The sequence below is a fragment of the Coregonus lavaretus genome (genome assembly GCF_964263955.1).
Source record: "Coregonus lavaretus genome assembly, chromosome: 13".
Lineage (NCBI taxonomy): Eukaryota > Metazoa > Chordata > Actinopteri > Salmoniformes > Salmonidae > Coregonus > Coregonus lavaretus.
In genome coordinates this window covers 51,976,107-51,993,999 of record NC_140000.1, presented here as the reverse complement: position 1 = coordinate 51,993,999, position 17,893 = coordinate 51,976,107, and the positions used below count along the sequence as shown (strand labels likewise).

Genomic DNA, 17,893 nt, shown 5'->3' with positions numbered 1-17,893 from the left:
TTGAAACGTACACATCACATTACCTGTGCTCATTTACAACCAGGCATTTTGCATATACACATGCAATTTCAAATATACTCAACGTTAAAACATATTTTCCTTTCTCTGACTTAGCCCCTGTGCCTCCTGTCTCCAACTTCCGTGTGATCGAGGAGGGCCTCTTCTCTCTGAGGTTGGCATGGACACCACCTCTAGGGAAGCTCGAGGGATACAATATCTTCATCCCCAGATGTGAGTTGACTCCTGTATTGACATTACACCACATCATTAGTCTCATCCAGACTTGGGTTCGAATAATATATATTTCAGATACTTGTAGTGTTTGCTTTAGCGGGTCAAGAGTGCCAGGCGGGCGAAGTTTATACTTTTGGGACTTTTCTATGGGTCCATTGCAGTAGACAACCTTAATCAACCACAGCTAAGGTATTTTAAATTATTTGAGTATTTGAACCCAGGTCTGGTTACCATAGTTATTTCAGTTTAATTGAGGCTTCGTATCATATGCCGGTCTCTTGGGGTTTTACAAGAACTTAGACACCAGGTACAGAAGTTCAAAGGGCTATACATATCTCATTGTAAAGCCCTTCACATTTTCTTTACTAGATATCATGCCTCTGATTCCCCCGTCTCTTGCGGTGTCATAACAACTTTGACACTGCGAAGGCTACAGAATTAGACAGGGATACATATTTAGTCATAATCCCTTCACATATTTCTCTACTTGATGTCATGGCTCTCATTGTCTTTGGGTGTTATAACAAATGTAATACCCAGTACAGAATTTATAATTGTCTTTATTGAAGGTAGTTTTCACTTCTGGTACAGAATGTAACAGGGATACCTATTTTGTCCTAAACTCGGTAAACCCAGAACTATAATCCAGCGTAATTTGGTTTATGTTTAAGTAGTCTGTCCACAAAAGATTAATTGTGTCGTAACCCCATGCAGCCAACAGGCCAGGGCTGACCTATGAGCAGGTGCTGCGCGGCGACACCTCCTCCCATGTGATTGACAGCTTGGAGGAGGATAAGAAGTACACCGTCAGTATCTATGCTGTCTACCCCCAGGGCCCCAGCGAACCTGTCTCGATCGTCGGCAAAACACGTAAGTGACCTTGCTGAATGTGTCCACCAAGGGCTAGAATTTTACATTTGAGTAATTTAGCAGACACCTTTATCCAGAGAGATATACAGGCGCTATTAGGGTTGAGTGCCTTGCTCGAGGGCACATCGACAGATTTTGTTCACCTAGTCGGCACAGGGATTCGAAACTAGTAACCTTTTGGTTACTGGCCCAACACTCTTAACCGCTAGTCTACCTGCCTCAAACCAATCCTATGCTTTTAAATCAATGAGTGGGAGTTTACAAGTTGTGGAACACTTCTAGAAAATGGTGGAAAATCAGGATGCTTCCATTGCCTTTGAAAGGGATCTTGAAAATACAATCGAAGTCAATAGCCTATGAAATCTAGGTTTCAATAGAACCTTAGTGCCCTATTTCACACCTTTCTGACTATGTAATAAGTTGTTTTTCTATGATTGTCCACTAAGTGTCAGTGTAGCTTCTCCCAACATGCTGATCAGATTTCTGAGGCTGTGGTCAGGTATTTCACTATATGTGTGTGATGCAGTTTGTCTGTACTGCCTCAGATTACATTTTTTATAATTTATGTAAATATTAAATAAACAGGAATGTATTCATTAGTGTTCCACCCCTAACTGAGACTCTGTGTGTGTGTGTGTGTGTGTGTGTGTGTGTGTGTGTGTGTGTGTGTGTGTGTGTGTGTGTGTGTGTGTGTGTGTGTGTGTGTGTGTGTGTCTATATCTATTCTGCAGTGAAACTGGTGCCAGTGCAGCAGTTCCTGGTCCAAAACGCCACCACAGACACAGTCCAGGCCCGCTGGGGCTCAGTGAAGGGGGCCTCAGGGTATCGCCTCACCTGGTCCTCCTCAGGTACTGGGACCCTATTAGCAGTGTGTTACCAAGGTCACCAGAAGACACACTGAACACACATTGACCACTCAGACACTGTGTCTTTGAAGTTACCAGACTACATACAGTCTGCATACACACTATATACAACTACATACAGACCATATACAACTACATAGAGACAACATAGAGACTACATAGAGACCACATACAGACTACATACAGTCTGCATAGAGACTATATACACACTACATACAGACTACATACAGATACACAATGACTTTGACATAGTGTATGTATTTGACCCAGATCTGGAGGTCACCTAAGATCACATCTACCCAACCCCCCTCCCCTCTTCCACCACCAGATGGCCATAGAGAGAACGTGAACCTGGGGGAGACCTATAACTTCTACATGATCCAGGGCCTCCACCAAGGCACTGAGTACACCATCACCATCAACCCCATCTTTGTGGACATCGAGGGCCCTGTCACCTCTACCCCAGCCAAGACACGTGAGTTACCATGGACACTGGGGCTATGCACAGGATGAGTCAACTTTTGAACATTATGGTTGCGTCCCAAATGGCACCCTATTAGCTACATAATACACTACTTTTGACCAGAGCCCTAGCAGTGTGCCGGCCGAGGCACTCTCCCTTTATCATGCAGCTGTTCAATGAGTAACGTTCTATCCATAATGAGTGTTAAAGGGGTAATCTGGGATTTGGTACATCCACGTTTAACGAATAAATGCCTCATCAGCTTAGTTGTACTGTTTTACCCCATCAGAAGCCAGAATATAAGCCAAAGCAAGTGACAGGGTGGCCATTTTGTTGTTTTTCGATTCCAGACTCTAGGTTTAAGTGAAGCCTGTCTACAATAGTATGTTGTTCTCTAAACTCTCAGGGAACAAATCATAACCCATCCACTCTCGCTCCCCTCTCTCTCTCTCTATTCCCTCTCTCCTCTCTGTCTCTCCCCTCTCTCCCCCCTCTCTCTCTCCCCTCTCTCTCTCCTCTCTCTCTCCTCTCTCTCTCCCCTCTCTCTGTCTCTCCTCTCTCTCTCCTCTCTGTCTCTGCCCTTTCCCTCCCCTTTCTCTCCCCTCTCTCTCTCTCCTCTGTCTCTCCCCTCTCTCTCCCCTCTCTCTCTCCCCCCTCTCTCTGTCTCTCCACTCTCTCTCTTCCCTCTCTCTCTCCTCTCTCTCTCTTATCTCTCTGTCTATCCTCTCTCTCTCTCCCCCTCTCTCTCTCCTCTCTCTCTCCTCTCTTTCTCTCTCCTCTCCCTCTCTCTCCTGTCTTTCTCTCTCCTCTCTCTCTCTCCTCTCTGTCTCTCCTGTCTCTCCTCTTTGTCTGTCTCTCCTCTCTCTTCTCTCTCCTCTCGCTGTCTCTCCTCTCTCTCTCCTCTGTCTCTCCCCTCTCTCCCCTCTCTCTCCCCTCTCTTCCCCGCTCCCTCTCTCCTCTCTTTCTCTCTCCTCTCTCTCTCCTCTCTTTCTCTCTCTTCTCTGTCTCTCCTCTCTCTCTCCTCTCTTTCTCTCTCCTCTCTCTCTCTTCTCTTTCTCTTTCCTTTCTCTGTCTCTCCTCTCTCTCTCCTTTCTCTCTCCCCTCTCTCTGTCTCTCTGTCTCTGCCCTCTCGATCCTCTCTGTCTCTGCCCTCTCGCTCCCCTCTCACTCCCCTCTCTCTCTCCTCTCTCTCTCCTCTCTCTCTCCCCTCTCCCACTTCTCTCTCTCCTCTCTCTCTCTCTCCTCTCTCTCTCTCTCTCTCTCTCTCTCTCTCCCCTCTCTCTCTCCTTTCTCTCTCTCCTTTCTCTCTCTCCTCTCTTTCTCTTCCCTCTTTCTCCTCTCTCTCTCCCCTCTCCCCTCTCTCTCCCCTCTCTCTCTCTCTCTCTCTCTCTCTCTCTCTCTCTCTCTCTCTCTCTCTCTCTCTCTCTCTCTCTCTCTCTCTCTCTCTCTCTCTCTCTCTCTCTCTCTCTCTCTCTCTCTCTCTTTCCTCTCTCTGTGCCAGTGGAGAGCAGTGCAGTCCAGAGTCTGAAGGCATCGGCAGTGAACACCGACAGTGCTGTGGTCTCCTGGAACTCTGTCCCCGGGGCCACCGGTTACAGACTAGCCTGGGGCCCCACTCCAGGTGACCTCTCACCTCTACACAATACACACTTGCACAAAACAAAACAAATCCTTGCCAAAAAAAAACAACCTACCCCTTAGACACTTGTGGAGACCTGAGGGGATTTGATTTGATAGGCTAGGTGGAATTTTTTACCATATCGCTTATCCCTGTCCAATCCTCTCAGATCTCCAGAAGTGTCTATGGAGCTGTGTACCTACCTACCTACCATCCCTCTGTCTCATCATGTCTATCAAAATCAGCATCACTAGAACATGATTGGAGGAAGATTCTGCAGCGGGGTTATGGGTAAAATTATGTGACGGGGGGGTATTTGATGTCACCCCTCTGAGCGTCCCAGTGGTGACACGACACGGATCCTTTGAAATGCCAGCACTGGGCTCCCCACCCTGTCACTCGGTAGTACCAGCGTCATTTCCATGTGACAAGCTGGCATCATGGCCACCCCCTCAGAAAACAGGAAAATAAAAGGAGAGCTGGAGGGATACGTCGGTTGTTTTAATGAGGGGACGGGCTTCTGATGATGTTCATATGGGGATGACAGGAAAGGGGGGAATGTGTGAATAAAGAGGAGTGTGTGTGTCTGAAAGTGAGAGAAAAGGGATTGATCAAGCTAGATGAAAAGATGGAGGAGGGATATTAGGGTGGAGATGATGATGATGATGAGAGTTATTTTGGGGTTGAGGTTGGTTTTCGTTCTGGCATCCTCTTCATCATGACTGGTTGCCTTTTTTTTATAACTTGGGATGCTTTTAATGTCAACAGAGCTTCGAAACGAAAGGTGTCAACAAACAATCCCAATGTCTGTAGAATTACTTGCTTTAGATGATTTGATTTGATTTTTGAAAAATGAATGCTCTTATATTTTTTGTGCTTTGTCCATTTGCCTGTAATGAGCTGTAAGTGTTTGGAAAAGCAATATGAAAGGGACAAATTAAATGGAATGGTCGTTAAGGGATTAATTAAGTGACCTAATGGCTAATTAACTAATATTATTTAAGCTACATAGTGAGCCATTTTGCAGATCATCAGACACAACTCAACTGAACACTCCATTGGTCCAAAGGAGTTTCCCTCAAATAGCAGGTTCTTTTTTTTCACCAAAGGGTAGAAGTTGTCCCAATGTACAGATCTAGGATCAGCTTACCCTCCCCAATTCCTAACTAAAATCATTATGGGCAAAACACTAAACTGACCTTAGATCAGGGCTTAGGCCCTAATCTTCCCCCTACTCCATTGTTATGTGTGTGTTATTCTTCCAGAGTTTGTGGGTCGGGACCGTCCTAGGCAGCTGGCTCTGAACGGCTCTACCACAGAGTACCTTCTGAAGAACGTTGTCCATGACACAGAGTATGTCCTGTCTCTCTACGTCCTGTTTGGATCGCTGGTGGGACCCGGCGTCTCAGCTACCTTCCGCACCTGTGAGTCCAAACGTTACCCCTTTCCTAGTAAAGTATATTTTCATCACTACCCTGATTACTTCCCCTTTATCTAGCACTCCGTTGTATCACCCATCAGGCAGTATTGTTTTCTGTTTTCATGTTCAGACTCTACTCCTGTTTTTGTATTCTCTGTTCGTTCCGATTAAACTCACTGACTGCACCTGCTTCCTGACTCCCTGCGTCTTCGTCATGTTGCCTTGTATTCCCTCTTCTCTGCCCGCTAGCTCCTTTGGGATATGTGTCTAACTTCCAAGTGACTTCCTACACCAGTTCCTCCATCGACGTGGAGTGGAGTCCCATCGTGGGGTCCACCGAGTACAAACTCACCTGGAACATCGGTACTGTACTGGGCTTCTTGTTCCTAAATATAACCTTATCTGAATTTCAAAGATGAATGTAGCCTGTGAACTTGCAGTGTGTGTGTGTGTGTGTGTGTGTGTGTGTGTGTGTGTGTGTTTGTGTGTGTGTGCACATAGGTGTGCGTGCCTGAGTCTTTTAATTTGCTGTGTTACACAGATGGCAACACTCCCCAGTCCCAGTATCTGGACCGCAGCGTTCTGTTCCACCGCATTGAGGGCCTCAACCCAGAGACGGTCTACATAGTTAGCATCCACGCTGTCTACGGCAACACAGAGGGGCCAGAAATCTCCCTCTCACAGCTCACAGGTACCTGGAGAGAGAGTATGGGGCAAATCCTAAGTTGTGCATGATTTTTTTCCCCGCAGTGGTGCTGGTGGGTATTGGACATTTTCACTTATGCATGCATTGATGTCATTGGGAGACTAAGTGAAATGTTGACTAAAGTGGAAGCTAGGATTCGCCCCATGACGTCAGTGAAGTCTGCAGTCACAGCAATGTGCTTGGTAGGTGCTGTATACAAAAACTCATTTAAGGATATTTTTTAAAGCAATTTCTTTGATTGGATACTGGAAATCCAAATGCGTGGAAACACAAGGAAGCAGTGGTTGACGAGTTCTTGTCGGTAGTGCACTCACACTAATGCATGGGAAGCCCTCACACTCCACCGTTGTATTTCCAAGACAATTGTATTTCTAAGATGTGCGTTTTTAACAAGACCATTGTTATTTCAATCGATTACATGCTTAAATGAATGACAACAGAGAAAATTGATGATCCATTCAGACCAGCCTTACTGATTGAACTTTCGTAACTACATTATACGGAAAATATGGAGTGTGTAACACTGAGTCACTGGCCATTTACATAACCCACAGCCCTGTGGATGAAGTCCTGATATTGTAATTAAGTAGGGGATGTGGTGCCCTCGTTTGATTGACGGGTCATTTACTTTGAGCTTGCTATTTTAACTGCAGTTCCCTTTGTTTTCACTTAAGGCTTGTGTTTTAACCACTGCCGTGTGTGTGTGTGTGTGTCACTGCTGCCTGGCATGGTTGTTATCATCTAATAGTTGTATCTGAGTTTGTTTCTACTGTTAGAAACTTTTAACAGAAAGTACATTCAATTTACATTGAAGAAGTCCATCCAGGCTGTTGTATTGTGGAATGAGGAACATTGTCACAACATTTATAATGATAATTGATTGTATATGTATTCAAGGTAAGCATCTGGAATATGCTCAAAGCGTTCTACATTGAACCACCAATGTGTAGCATCCATGTAACGGCAGCCATTTTGTGGCAGAAATCTCACCACACATCTATTGTTTATCTTAAACTAACCTACATCTACCGTTTGATGTGGTCGTGTCAGCATCGGTGACAGAATCAGAGCTGATCCAGGCGGTCAAGGAGGTGAAGGTGGTGGATGTCGGAGTCAACTCCTTCAAACTGGCCTGGAGGGGAACACCTGGGGTCACTGGCTACAAGATCTCCTGGAGCCCCTTCCATGGTGAGGAACACACACATACATGTATGCACACGCACACACACATACACACACATTCACAAGTAGGCTCTATCTCAATTTGTCTTTCCGGCTTCCTTGCGTCCTCTCACCTCCCTCTTGTATTAGAGGACATGGAACCTCCCCTCAGACCTAAGTTCTGCTTCAAGGTGAGGAGAGAGGATGTGAGGAATGAAGGAAAGATCATTGTGAAATAGCTGTAGGCTATCCTGTTGTCCCGACCTATAAATATCCCATGCATGTTGGCCTCCCTGCCTCTAGGTGACGATGAGAAGTCCCAGCTAGTCTCTTCCTCCACTACCTCCTTCACCATCCCTAAGTTACAGGAGAGCTCGGCCTATAAGATCCAGGTGGCGTCTATGGTGGGGGGCCGAGAAGGGAGCCCGTTCCTGGTCACTGCACGCACCTGTGAGTAGTGAACTATGGCTACACCTCTCAGATATTCCTCTGGATAAGAGCGGCTGCTAAATTACTAAAATGTAGACCTGTCACACGTCTCTACTCACCTAGCACCACCACCTAGCCAAAAAAGTAGCAGTAAGGTATCTTAAAGTCATTCAGTGTAGTTGAGGGGATCAGTTTGAGGAAGGCGAGGCGCAGAATCGATAATCTTGATCACATAATGAGTAGTTATTTGGGATGCAAGGTGATTTGTCTGCACAGTCTGACTGCGATGTAGCCATTCTTAATCACTGTTGGATGTGTTATGTTCCAGTGGACCTGCCCAAAGTGAACGGCTTCGCAGCGCTGGACACCACAGACAGCAGTACCACCCTCAACTGGATCAGCGTTGCCGGGATTTCTGGGTACCTGCTCTCCTGGAGGCACATCTCAGGTCAGAGGTCAAAGCACAGCCAATCACATCAGGATATGACACCAGCACAGCCAATCACATCAGGCTATGACACCAGCACAGATGATCACGTCAGGCTATGGCTCCATTCAAAATCCTTAATAATGCATCCTTCCTCAATCAATCTATTTATACAGCACATTACTGACAGATGATGCAATTCATACAGTTATAAAAGGTGAGAAAGATAAAAACACTGTTTTCAAAATGAGACAATTATTTTAAACAAATGTGGACGTAAGAGACTAATGCATTCAAATAAATACAAATACATAAAATAGATAGTATAAAATAAATAGTATGACTAAAAGCACCCTAAGTAAAAGCACAGCTAGAAAGGTGTTTCTTAAGATCTTCCTTAAAAATGTCTACAGTTTTTAGGCCCTCCCGTCTCCCAATGTTGAAGTAGTCACTGACTAGACATGACTGGGTAGGTGAACCAAAGGGCTCCCCCACATGGCTTTCAACTGCCAGTCATTTATAATCAGTGATTATTTTGTAGTGTCGAGTTAACGTTGCTAATAATGCTGTGTTGACAAGGAGGACCCGCTGACGCTGTATTTTCATCATAAGGTTTATTCATAACAAAGGGTTACAGCGTCGATTTACAGATACCTGCAGATACCCGGAGAATAATAGCCCCATCTCTAATATGATTATTCTGTCTTCCTTTCTCCCAACTGTGGTATATATGCTATGTAATCTGATATGGGTGTTCGCCACAGACCAATCCCAGGAGGACACCTAACAGACTTCCTCTTCTATGGTGTGTCACCACAAAACTACTCCCTCTAAAACTGAATAAACCTCCTCTCAGGTTCCACTTGAAAACATTAGCAAAGTCATAATTCATCATACACTACAATTTCAAGGAAGAGGAGAAGGAAGGAAGCACATTCATACAATTGGAATGGGGCCTTTGACAGTGACATCAGTATAGGCCTAGTGTTAATGACTTTGTGGCTTTGTGTGAGCATGGCAGTGGGTGGGCATATTTAGACAGTACCTCACTCTCTTATCCAAGTCATTTCCTTCAATAAACTGCCTAAAGTACAAATGTAATGTCAGGGATTGTCTTTCATGTCCCAGTCACTTTTTGGTAATCTCGGCACCCAGAACCAAATTATTCAGTCTGTCACACGAGAAGACTACTTGCTGGAGATTTTATCAGCGTGAACTATGCTTTCATCTTCCCCATTTATTAAATGTGAAGTGTTTGGAGGCCATAATGAATAGAAATCATCATGTAGGCATAATAATTATAATCCGCGGGGGCGAATTCAAGGTGTAAATGGTGACTTTGTCCTGTAAATTGTCAATTGTTCCAAACTGTTAATGTGATGTGGCAATCTGAGTCACCCTTGGAATTAGACTGTGTTATGTGTTTTTAGAGGGATGACAATTGTTTGTGGTTGTCACTTTTTACAACTGTTCACCCCTTTGACCAACCTGTGGACAATTTGTTCCCAATGACTTACCTTAATAAAGGTTAAATTGATAGTTTTTTAACTACATATGAGCACACTTTTTATTTTCAGAGTTGGACACCAAAAAGGAGAAGCTTGGCCCTGCTGCCACCATGTTTAAGCTGAGTGATCTGCTGTATGGCAGGACCTACGTCTTCACCATCAGACCTCTGTATGGAGAGGTGGAGGGACCCATCAACTCTATCTACCACAAGATAGGTAAGGCTTAATACCTCTTCACATTATGGCTCCAATAGACTGGAACAATAAACAACGTGCTCACTCAAAAGTTCAAAAACGACAACAACAAAAAATGTTGACTGCTGCTATCCTTGTAGATATCCTTGCAGATATTAAAGCTGTAAGAAATGCAACGTTTGGAGAGCTGTCCATTTAATTGTTATGCACATCACTGGAAACCGTCTATCATACAGGACATGCTGGTTCATGTACTCACTAGGTAATTACTTAAGTTATTACTCAGTAATTACTATGGTGTAGGTGTAGGGCAGCTAGCATAGCGGTTAGAGCGTTGTGCCAGTAACCGAAAGGTCTCCGGTTCGAATAACTGAGCCGACAAGATGGAAAATCTGCCAATGGGCCCGTGAGCAAGGCACTTAACCCTAATTTGCTCCAGGGGTGCCGTACTACTATGGCTGACCCTGTAGAACAACACATTTCACTGCACCTAGCCGGTGTATGTGACATTACAACTGTAATATATAATATATACAGTATATAATGTAAAATGTGTCCAAGCACAACACTACACTACTGCATATTAATATACAGTGGGGGAAAAAAGTATTTAGTCAGCCACCAATTGTGCAAGTTCTCCCACGTAAAAAGAAGAGAGAGGCCTGTAATTTTTATCATAGGTACACGTCAACTATGACTGACAAAATGAGGAAAAAAAATCCAGAAAATCACATTGTAGGATTTTTTATGAATTTATTTGCAAATTATGGTGGAAAATAAGTATTTGGTCAATAACAAAAGTTTCTCAATACTTTGTTATATACCCTTTGTTGGCAATGACACAGGTCAAACGTTTTCTGTAAGTCTTCACAAGGTTTTCACACACTGTTGCTGGTATTTTGGCCCATTCCTCCATGCAGATCTCCTCTAGAGCAGTGATGTTTTGGGGCTGTCGCTGGGCAACACAGACTTTCAACTCCCTCCAAAGATTTTCTATGGGGTTGAGATCTGGAGACTGGCTAGGCCACTCCAGGACCTTGAAATGCTTCTTGCGAAGCCACTCCTTCGCTGCCCGGGCGGTGTGTTTGGGATCATTGTCATGCTGAAAGACCCAGCCACGTTTCATCTTCAATGCCCTTGCTGATGGAAGGAGGTTTTCACTCAAAATCTCACGATACATGGCCCCATTCATTCTTTCCTTTACACGGATCAGTCGTCCTGGTCCCTTTGCAGAAAAACAGCCCCAAAGCATGATGTTTCCACCCCCATGCTTCACAGTAGGTATGGTGTTCTTTGGATGCAACTCAGCATTCTTTGTCCTCCAAACACGACGAGTTGAGTTTTTACCAAAAAGTTATATTTTGGTTTCATCTGACATTCTCCCAATCCTCTTCTGGATCATCCAAATGCACTCTAGCAAACTTCAGACAGGCCTGGACATGTACTGGCTTAAGCAGGGGGACACGTTTTGCACTGCAGGATTTGAGTCCCTGGCGGCGTAGTGTGTTACTGATGGTAGGCTTTGTTACTTTGGTCCCAGCTCTCTGCAGGTCATTCACTAGGTCCCCCCGTGTGGTTCTGTGATTTTTGCTCACCGTTCTTGTGATCATTTTGACCCCACAGGTTGAGATCTTGCGTGGAGCCCCAGATCGAGGGAGATTATCAGTGGTCTTGTATGTCTTCCATTTCCTAATAATTGCTCCCACAGTTGATTTCTTCAAACCAAGCTGCTTACCTATTGCAGATTCAGTCTTCCCAGCCTGGTGCAGGTCTACAATATTGTTTCTGGTGTCCTTTAACAACTCTTTGGTCTTGGCCATAGTGGAGTTTGGAGTGTGACTGTTTGAGGTTGTGGACAGGTGTCTTTTATACTGATAACAAGTTCAAACAGGTGCCATTAATACAGGTAACGAGTGGAGGACAGAGGAGCCTCTTAAAGAAGAAGTTACAGGTCTGTGAGAGCCAGAAATCTTGCTTGTTTGTAGGTGACCAAATACTTATTTTCCACCATAATTTGCAAATAAATTCATAAAAAATCCTACAATGTGATTTTCTGGATTTTTCTTTCTCAATTTGTCTGTCATTGTTGACGTATACCTATGATGAAAATTACAGGCCTCTCTCATCTTTTTAAGTGGGAGAACTTGCACAATTGGTGGCTGACTAAATACTTTTTTTCCCCCACTGTATTTCCTTACAGTGGCCAAAGACCGTCCTCTGGTGCCTGTCCAGTCTTTACCCTCCACGCCTGCACCTCTCCCCCCTCACACCCTCACCGCCTCCCACCCCAACGCAGCCAACACCACCACGGCCCACTCCCCCGTCACCAAAGCCCCCTCCAAGGCCACCACCGCCTCCGCCAAGAAACCCCCAAGCACCACCATTGTCAAAACAGCTGCAACCACCACCAACGTCGGCCATCTCACCACCACTACCAGAAACGCATTGGTTTTGGATACAGAGACAACTGTTGGACCAGGGCCAGGTAACAACTGTATTTATAGTACCTATATAGATGAATAGCTGTTAGGCATTACAAGCAGAGCAAACTAACAGACCCTCAGAATAACAGCACTTACCTCCATTAGAGACTACTTCTTAAGACTGTAGATTTCACCATGTTCATTTAGCAATGTTCTGTCTGATGATAATAGTGTCTGCTAACGACCACTATCAATGTCACCATGACCGGTGTGTGTGTTTGTGTGTGTGTGTGTGTGTGCGCGCGCTTGCGTTGCTGCGTGTGTGTGTGTGTGCCTGCACGTTTACTTGTGTGCATGCGTACCTCCATGTGTGTGTGTGTGTTGCAGTGTGCGGTAAGGTGAAGGCAGACATAGTGTTCCTGGTGGATGAGTCGTGGAGCATCGGATCCAATAACTTTGCCAAGCTCAAGGACTTCCTGTTCCGGGTTGTCACCTATTTCCCTGTGATTGGTCCTCAGGGCACACAGGTCAGAGGTCACACACCTTCACTATTTCAAAAGCTTCACTGTTCATTTTAGGATTAACAGACACAATGTATGTTAACACATCACACACAATAAAAAACCATAGCAATGTAAGGGTGAAGTGGAGCTGGTTGACTGTACCTGAAGTGTACCTGGTTGACAGTACCTGAAGTGTACCTGGTTGACTGTACCTGAAGTGTACCTGGTTTACTGTACCTGAAATGTACCTGGTTGACTGTACCTGAAGTGTACCTGGTTGACTGTACCTGAAGTGTACCTGGTTGACTGTACCTGAAGTGCACCTGGTTTACTGTACCTGAAGTGTACCTGGATGACTGTACCTGAAGTGTACCTGGTTTACTGTACCTGAAATGTACCTGGTTGACTGTACCTGAAGTGTACCTGGTTGACTGTACCTGAAGTGTACCTGATTGACTGTACCTGAAGTGCACCTGGTTGACTGTACCTGAAGTGTACCTGGTGGACTGTACCTGAAGTGTACCTGGTGGACTGTACCTAAAGTGTACCTGGTGGACTGTACCTGAAGTGTACCTGGTGGACTGTACCTAAAGTGTACCTGATTGACTGTACCTGAAGAGTACCTGGTTGACTGTACCTGGTTGACTGTACCTGAAGTGCACCTGGTTGACTGTACCTGAAGTGTACCTGGTTGACTGTACCTGAATTGTACCTAATTGACTGTACCCAAAAGTGTATCTGGTTGACTGTACCTGAAGTGTACCTGGTTGACTGTACCTGAAGTGCACCTGGTTTACTGTACCTAAAGTGTACCTGGTTGACTGTACCTGAAGTGTACCTGATTGACTGTACCTGAAGAGTACCTGGTTGACTGTACCTGGTTGACTGTACCTGAAGTGCACCTGGTTGACTGTACCTGAATTGTACCTAATTGACTGTACCCAAAGTGTATCTGGTTGACTGTACCTGAAGTGTACCTGGTTGACTGTACCTGAAGAGTACCTGGTTGACTGTACCTGGTTGACTGTACCTGGTTGACTGTACCTGAAGTGCACCTGGTTGACTGTACCTGAAGTGTACCTGGTGGACTGTACCTAAAGTGTACCTGGTTGACTGTACCTGAAGAGTACCTGGTTGACTGTACCTGGTTGACTGTACCTGAAGTGCACCTGGTTGACTGTACCTGAAGTGTACCTGGTTGACTGTACCTGAATTGTACCTAATTGACTGTACCCAAAGTGTATCTGGTTGACTGTACCTGAAGTGTACCTGGTTGACTGTACCTGAAGTGCACCTGGTTTACTGTACCTAAAGTGTACCTGGTTTACTGTACCTGAAGTGTACCTGGTTGACTGTACCTGAAGTGTACCTGGTGGACTGTACCTGAAGTGTACCTGGTTTACTGTACCTGGTTTACTGTACCTGAAGTGTACCTGGTTGACTGTACCTGAAGTGTACCTGGTTTACTGTACCTGAAGAGTACCTGGTTGACTGTACCTGAAGTGTACCTGGTTGACTGTACCTGAAGTGTACCTGGTTGACTGTACCTGAAGAGTACCTGGTTGACTGTACCCAAAGTGTACCTGGTTGACTGTACCTAAAGTGTACCTGGTTGACTGTACCTGAAGAGTACCTGGTTGACTGTACCTGGTTGACTGTACCTGAAGTGCACCTGGTTGACTGTACCTGAAATGTACCTGGTTGACTGTACCTGAAGTGTACCTGGTTGACTGTACCTGAAGTGTACCTGGTTGACTGTACCTAAAGTGTACCTGGTTGACTGTACCTGAAGAGTACCTGGTTGACTGTACCTGGTTGACTGTACCTGAAGTGTACCTGGTTGACTGTACCTGAAGTGTACCCGGTTGACTGTACCTGAAGTGTACCTGGTTGACTGTACCTGGTTGACTGTCCCTGAAGTGTACCTGGTTGACTGTACTTGAAGTGTACCTGGTTGACTGTACCTGGTTGACTGTACCTTGTTGACTGTACCTGAAGTGTACCTGGTTGACTGTACCTGAAGTGTACCTGGTTGACTGTACCTGTCATGTGGACTGTACCTGAAGTGTACCTGGTTGACTGTCCTGTCATGTGGACTGTGTATACTACTGAGCTCCATCATAGTGAATATATGGTCCTGGCCACCCTCACCTTGGCTTGCTCTTTTAGGGGTTAAGGTCCTGGTCACCCTCACCTTGGCTTGCTCTTTTGGAGTTTAAGGCCTTGGTTGTTGTTGCAAACTTTGTGACAATGTTTTAGATGCAATATGTTCAAAGCTGAAACCTAAAAGCACAGGACATTTGCAATCATCTTCCTTTTTCAGTCCGCCCAAAGTATGTACCCTAGTGTACCAGTGTAAACAGCATTCTGTTATTGCCTCTTGCTGTATTTCATTCAAACTTTATTTTCTATATAGGCAATATGAAGGGGAATGATAAATGTCATGATAAGATAACTTTGTTATTGAATGTAGGTAATTGCCACTGACTGTCCCGTCTCTCCCCTCAGATAGCAGTGGTGCACTACAGTGATGAACCAAGGATAGAGTTCAAACTGAATGACTACAAGAACAGGAACTCTGTACTAAAGGCTCTGAGAGGAGTACGCTATGGAGGAGGCAACACCAAAACAGGTACACACACACACACGCACACATACGCACTGACACTCTGTCTGCGTAGAAAAATGTCAGATGTCTAAAAGCTTTGAAAGTGGAGACCTCACAAACGTCCAAAAGTAAACTTGCCTTGCCTTTTGGAGACAGCTTTACATTTTCACAACTAATTAACTAACTGTTTCGCCCAGGGCCGGATTACCTAACGGGCATGCAGGGCACGTACCCCTGGAGGTCGGGTGCCCCCCACATAGCATATGATAGCAACATGTGTAGAATTGCAGGAAATTAGCTTTAAAACTGCTAAATGTTCTCTCAGCCTCATGGCAAAATGTGAACAATAGCATGAGATGAGCTATAAAACAGCAATTTTTCTCTCTGACCCATGACAAAAAGTGTAGAATTTTCTTTAAAACTGCAACATTTTCTCATAGCTTCATGGAGGTTGGTGCCCCGGTGGCCCCAAATGCGCGAGTCCGGTGCTGGTTTTGCCCCAAAGCTAGCCAAGATGTTTAGCTAGCCAGCTGAAGTTGTGTACAGCTGGATAGCAACCGTTTTTACCCTCTTTTGCTAGCTACCGTAGCCTAGTCTTGTCAAACGCCTGTTTTCAAAAATGACCAGCGGTCTCCAGTTGTGTTTGCATTTTGAAATTGTGACACACCTTCCATGCCTATTCACTTTCAATACACATTGACTCTCTATATTGTGCCTGCGAGCAAGTCTGAGAAAGGTAGAGAGAAAGATTTGAGGTGACAGACAGTGACACATGGACAGACAGTGACACTTTCAATACCGCGTTGCACACTCTTGCCTGCATCTAGCTGATATAGGGTGTAATTATTAGTTGCAAAATAGAGTTTATATTGGACAAATTCAGTTATGTTTATCCCCTTTTTGTTCCATTTGCTTCCGTTTAAGATTTTTTTAAAACAGAATCGGCACAATGAATACACCCCTGATCAAACACAAACACAGTTCACTTTCATAGCAGCCAAATACCAACAGCTCATTGTATATATAATTCCTTCTATCTACGCGCTCTCTTCCTCTCACCTTCTCCCTTCGCTTGTGGACTGTCTGTGACCAGGTGAAAAAACATTTCCAAGCCAAACCTTCATATCATGACCGCTAACTGCTACACACAGCCTACATCATTGTCATGTCATAGTCAACATAGCTACTAGAACTAACACGTTAGTAAACCCGCTACAATCATGCAGTACAGTGTACAGTCAGCAGCAAGCAGTTTAGGAGTTACACCAGCAGGCCCCGGTGGCAATAAATTAATAAAACCAAAAGCTTACCTTGACTTGGAAGAGTTCCAGTGTTGGATAGCCGTAGTCAGCTACCTCCCCATCCCTTCCTCTCTGTTTGAGCCTGGTGTTTGAGTAGGCTTAACTAGCTAGCTGCATTCGATGCTAACTAAATGAAAGTGAAAAAAATATTTACTACGAAATATAGCTAGCTCTCTCTCTGTCTCTTTATCTCTCGCTTCTCCTTCATTTTTGAAGAAATTAGTTTGTTAAAAACTGTTCAGCTATTGTCTCTCTCTTTTTGAGTCAACTACTCACCACATTTTATACACTGCAGTGCTAGCTAGCTGTAGCTTATGCTTTCAGGACTAGATTAATTATCTGATCCTTTGATTGGGTGTACAACATGTCAGTTTATGCTGCAAGAGCTCTGATAGGTTGGAGGACGTCCTCCGGAAGCTGTCATAATTACTGTGTAAGTCAATGGAAGGGGGTGAGAACCTTGAACCTCCAAGGTTTTGTATTGAAGTCAATGTACCCAGAGGAGGACAGAAGCTAGCTGTCCTCCGGCTACACAATGGTGCTACCCTACAGAGTGCTGTTGAGGCTACTGTAGACCTTCATTGCAAAACAGTGTGTTTTAATAAATTATTTGGTGACGTGAATACATTTAGTATAGTTTTATCAAAAAATAATAACTATTCACTATTTTTATTTTTTATGAAATTCACTGAGGATGGTCCTCTCCTTCCTCCTCTGAGGAGCCTCCACTGGTGTGTGTACATATTGATAGCGATATTGCCAGTGAATGTCTTGTTGTTCCATAGGGAAGGGGATGAGCTACGTTCTGAAGGAGCTGTTCCAGGAGTCTCTGGGGATGAGGCAGGAGGTGTCCCATGTCTTGGTGTTGCTGACAGACGGCCGGGCCGTGGATGATGTGGAGCAACCCTCCAGGATAGCACAGGCTTATGGTCAGTTCAGATGTCAAATGTCATACTCTACATACTGGGGGTGAGAGGTCAAAGGCCATAATGTACGTACTGGGGTTCAAAGGTTGTGGCCAGATGGTAAACAGCTACGAACGGAAGTTACTTTTCATAGCAGGCTAGGAGTGCATTTTAGCTAACCTTAACCCTTTTCCTAACCTTAACCTAATTTTCCTAACCTGCTACTAAAAGTAACGTCCGTTCGTAGCTGTATACC

At 44.8% G+C, this 17,893-nt stretch overlaps 1 protein-coding gene across 1 annotated transcript in view; it reads left to right on the top strand.

The window, feature by feature from the left end:
• LOC311140108 (uncharacterized protein) overlaps positions 1-17,893 on the top strand; it is a gene marked incomplete at both ends in the record, with an annotated part of 91,070 nt that overhangs the window by 15,451 nt on the left and 57,726 nt on the right. The window contains 16 exons of the mRNA XM_084175045.1: positions 115-231; positions 949-1,104; positions 1,836-1,952; positions 2,299-2,445; positions 3,935-4,054; positions 5,317-5,475; positions 5,721-5,834; positions 6,013-6,162; positions 7,228-7,365; positions 7,642-7,788; positions 8,096-8,215; positions 9,772-9,918; positions 12,098-12,382; positions 12,708-12,847; positions 15,332-15,455; positions 17,518-17,661. Coding sequence (XP_084031171.1) covers positions 115-231; positions 949-1,104; positions 1,836-1,952; positions 2,299-2,445; positions 3,935-4,054; positions 5,317-5,475; positions 5,721-5,834; positions 6,013-6,162; positions 7,228-7,365; positions 7,642-7,788; positions 8,096-8,215; positions 9,772-9,918; positions 12,098-12,382; positions 12,708-12,847; positions 15,332-15,455; positions 17,518-17,661 — 2,325 coding nt within the window. The remainder of the gene's footprint in view (positions 1-114; positions 232-948; positions 1,105-1,835; positions 1,953-2,298; positions 2,446-3,934; positions 4,055-5,316; positions 5,476-5,720; positions 5,835-6,012; positions 6,163-7,227; positions 7,366-7,641; positions 7,789-8,095; positions 8,216-9,771; positions 9,919-12,097; positions 12,383-12,707; positions 12,848-15,331; positions 15,456-17,517; positions 17,662-17,893) is intronic.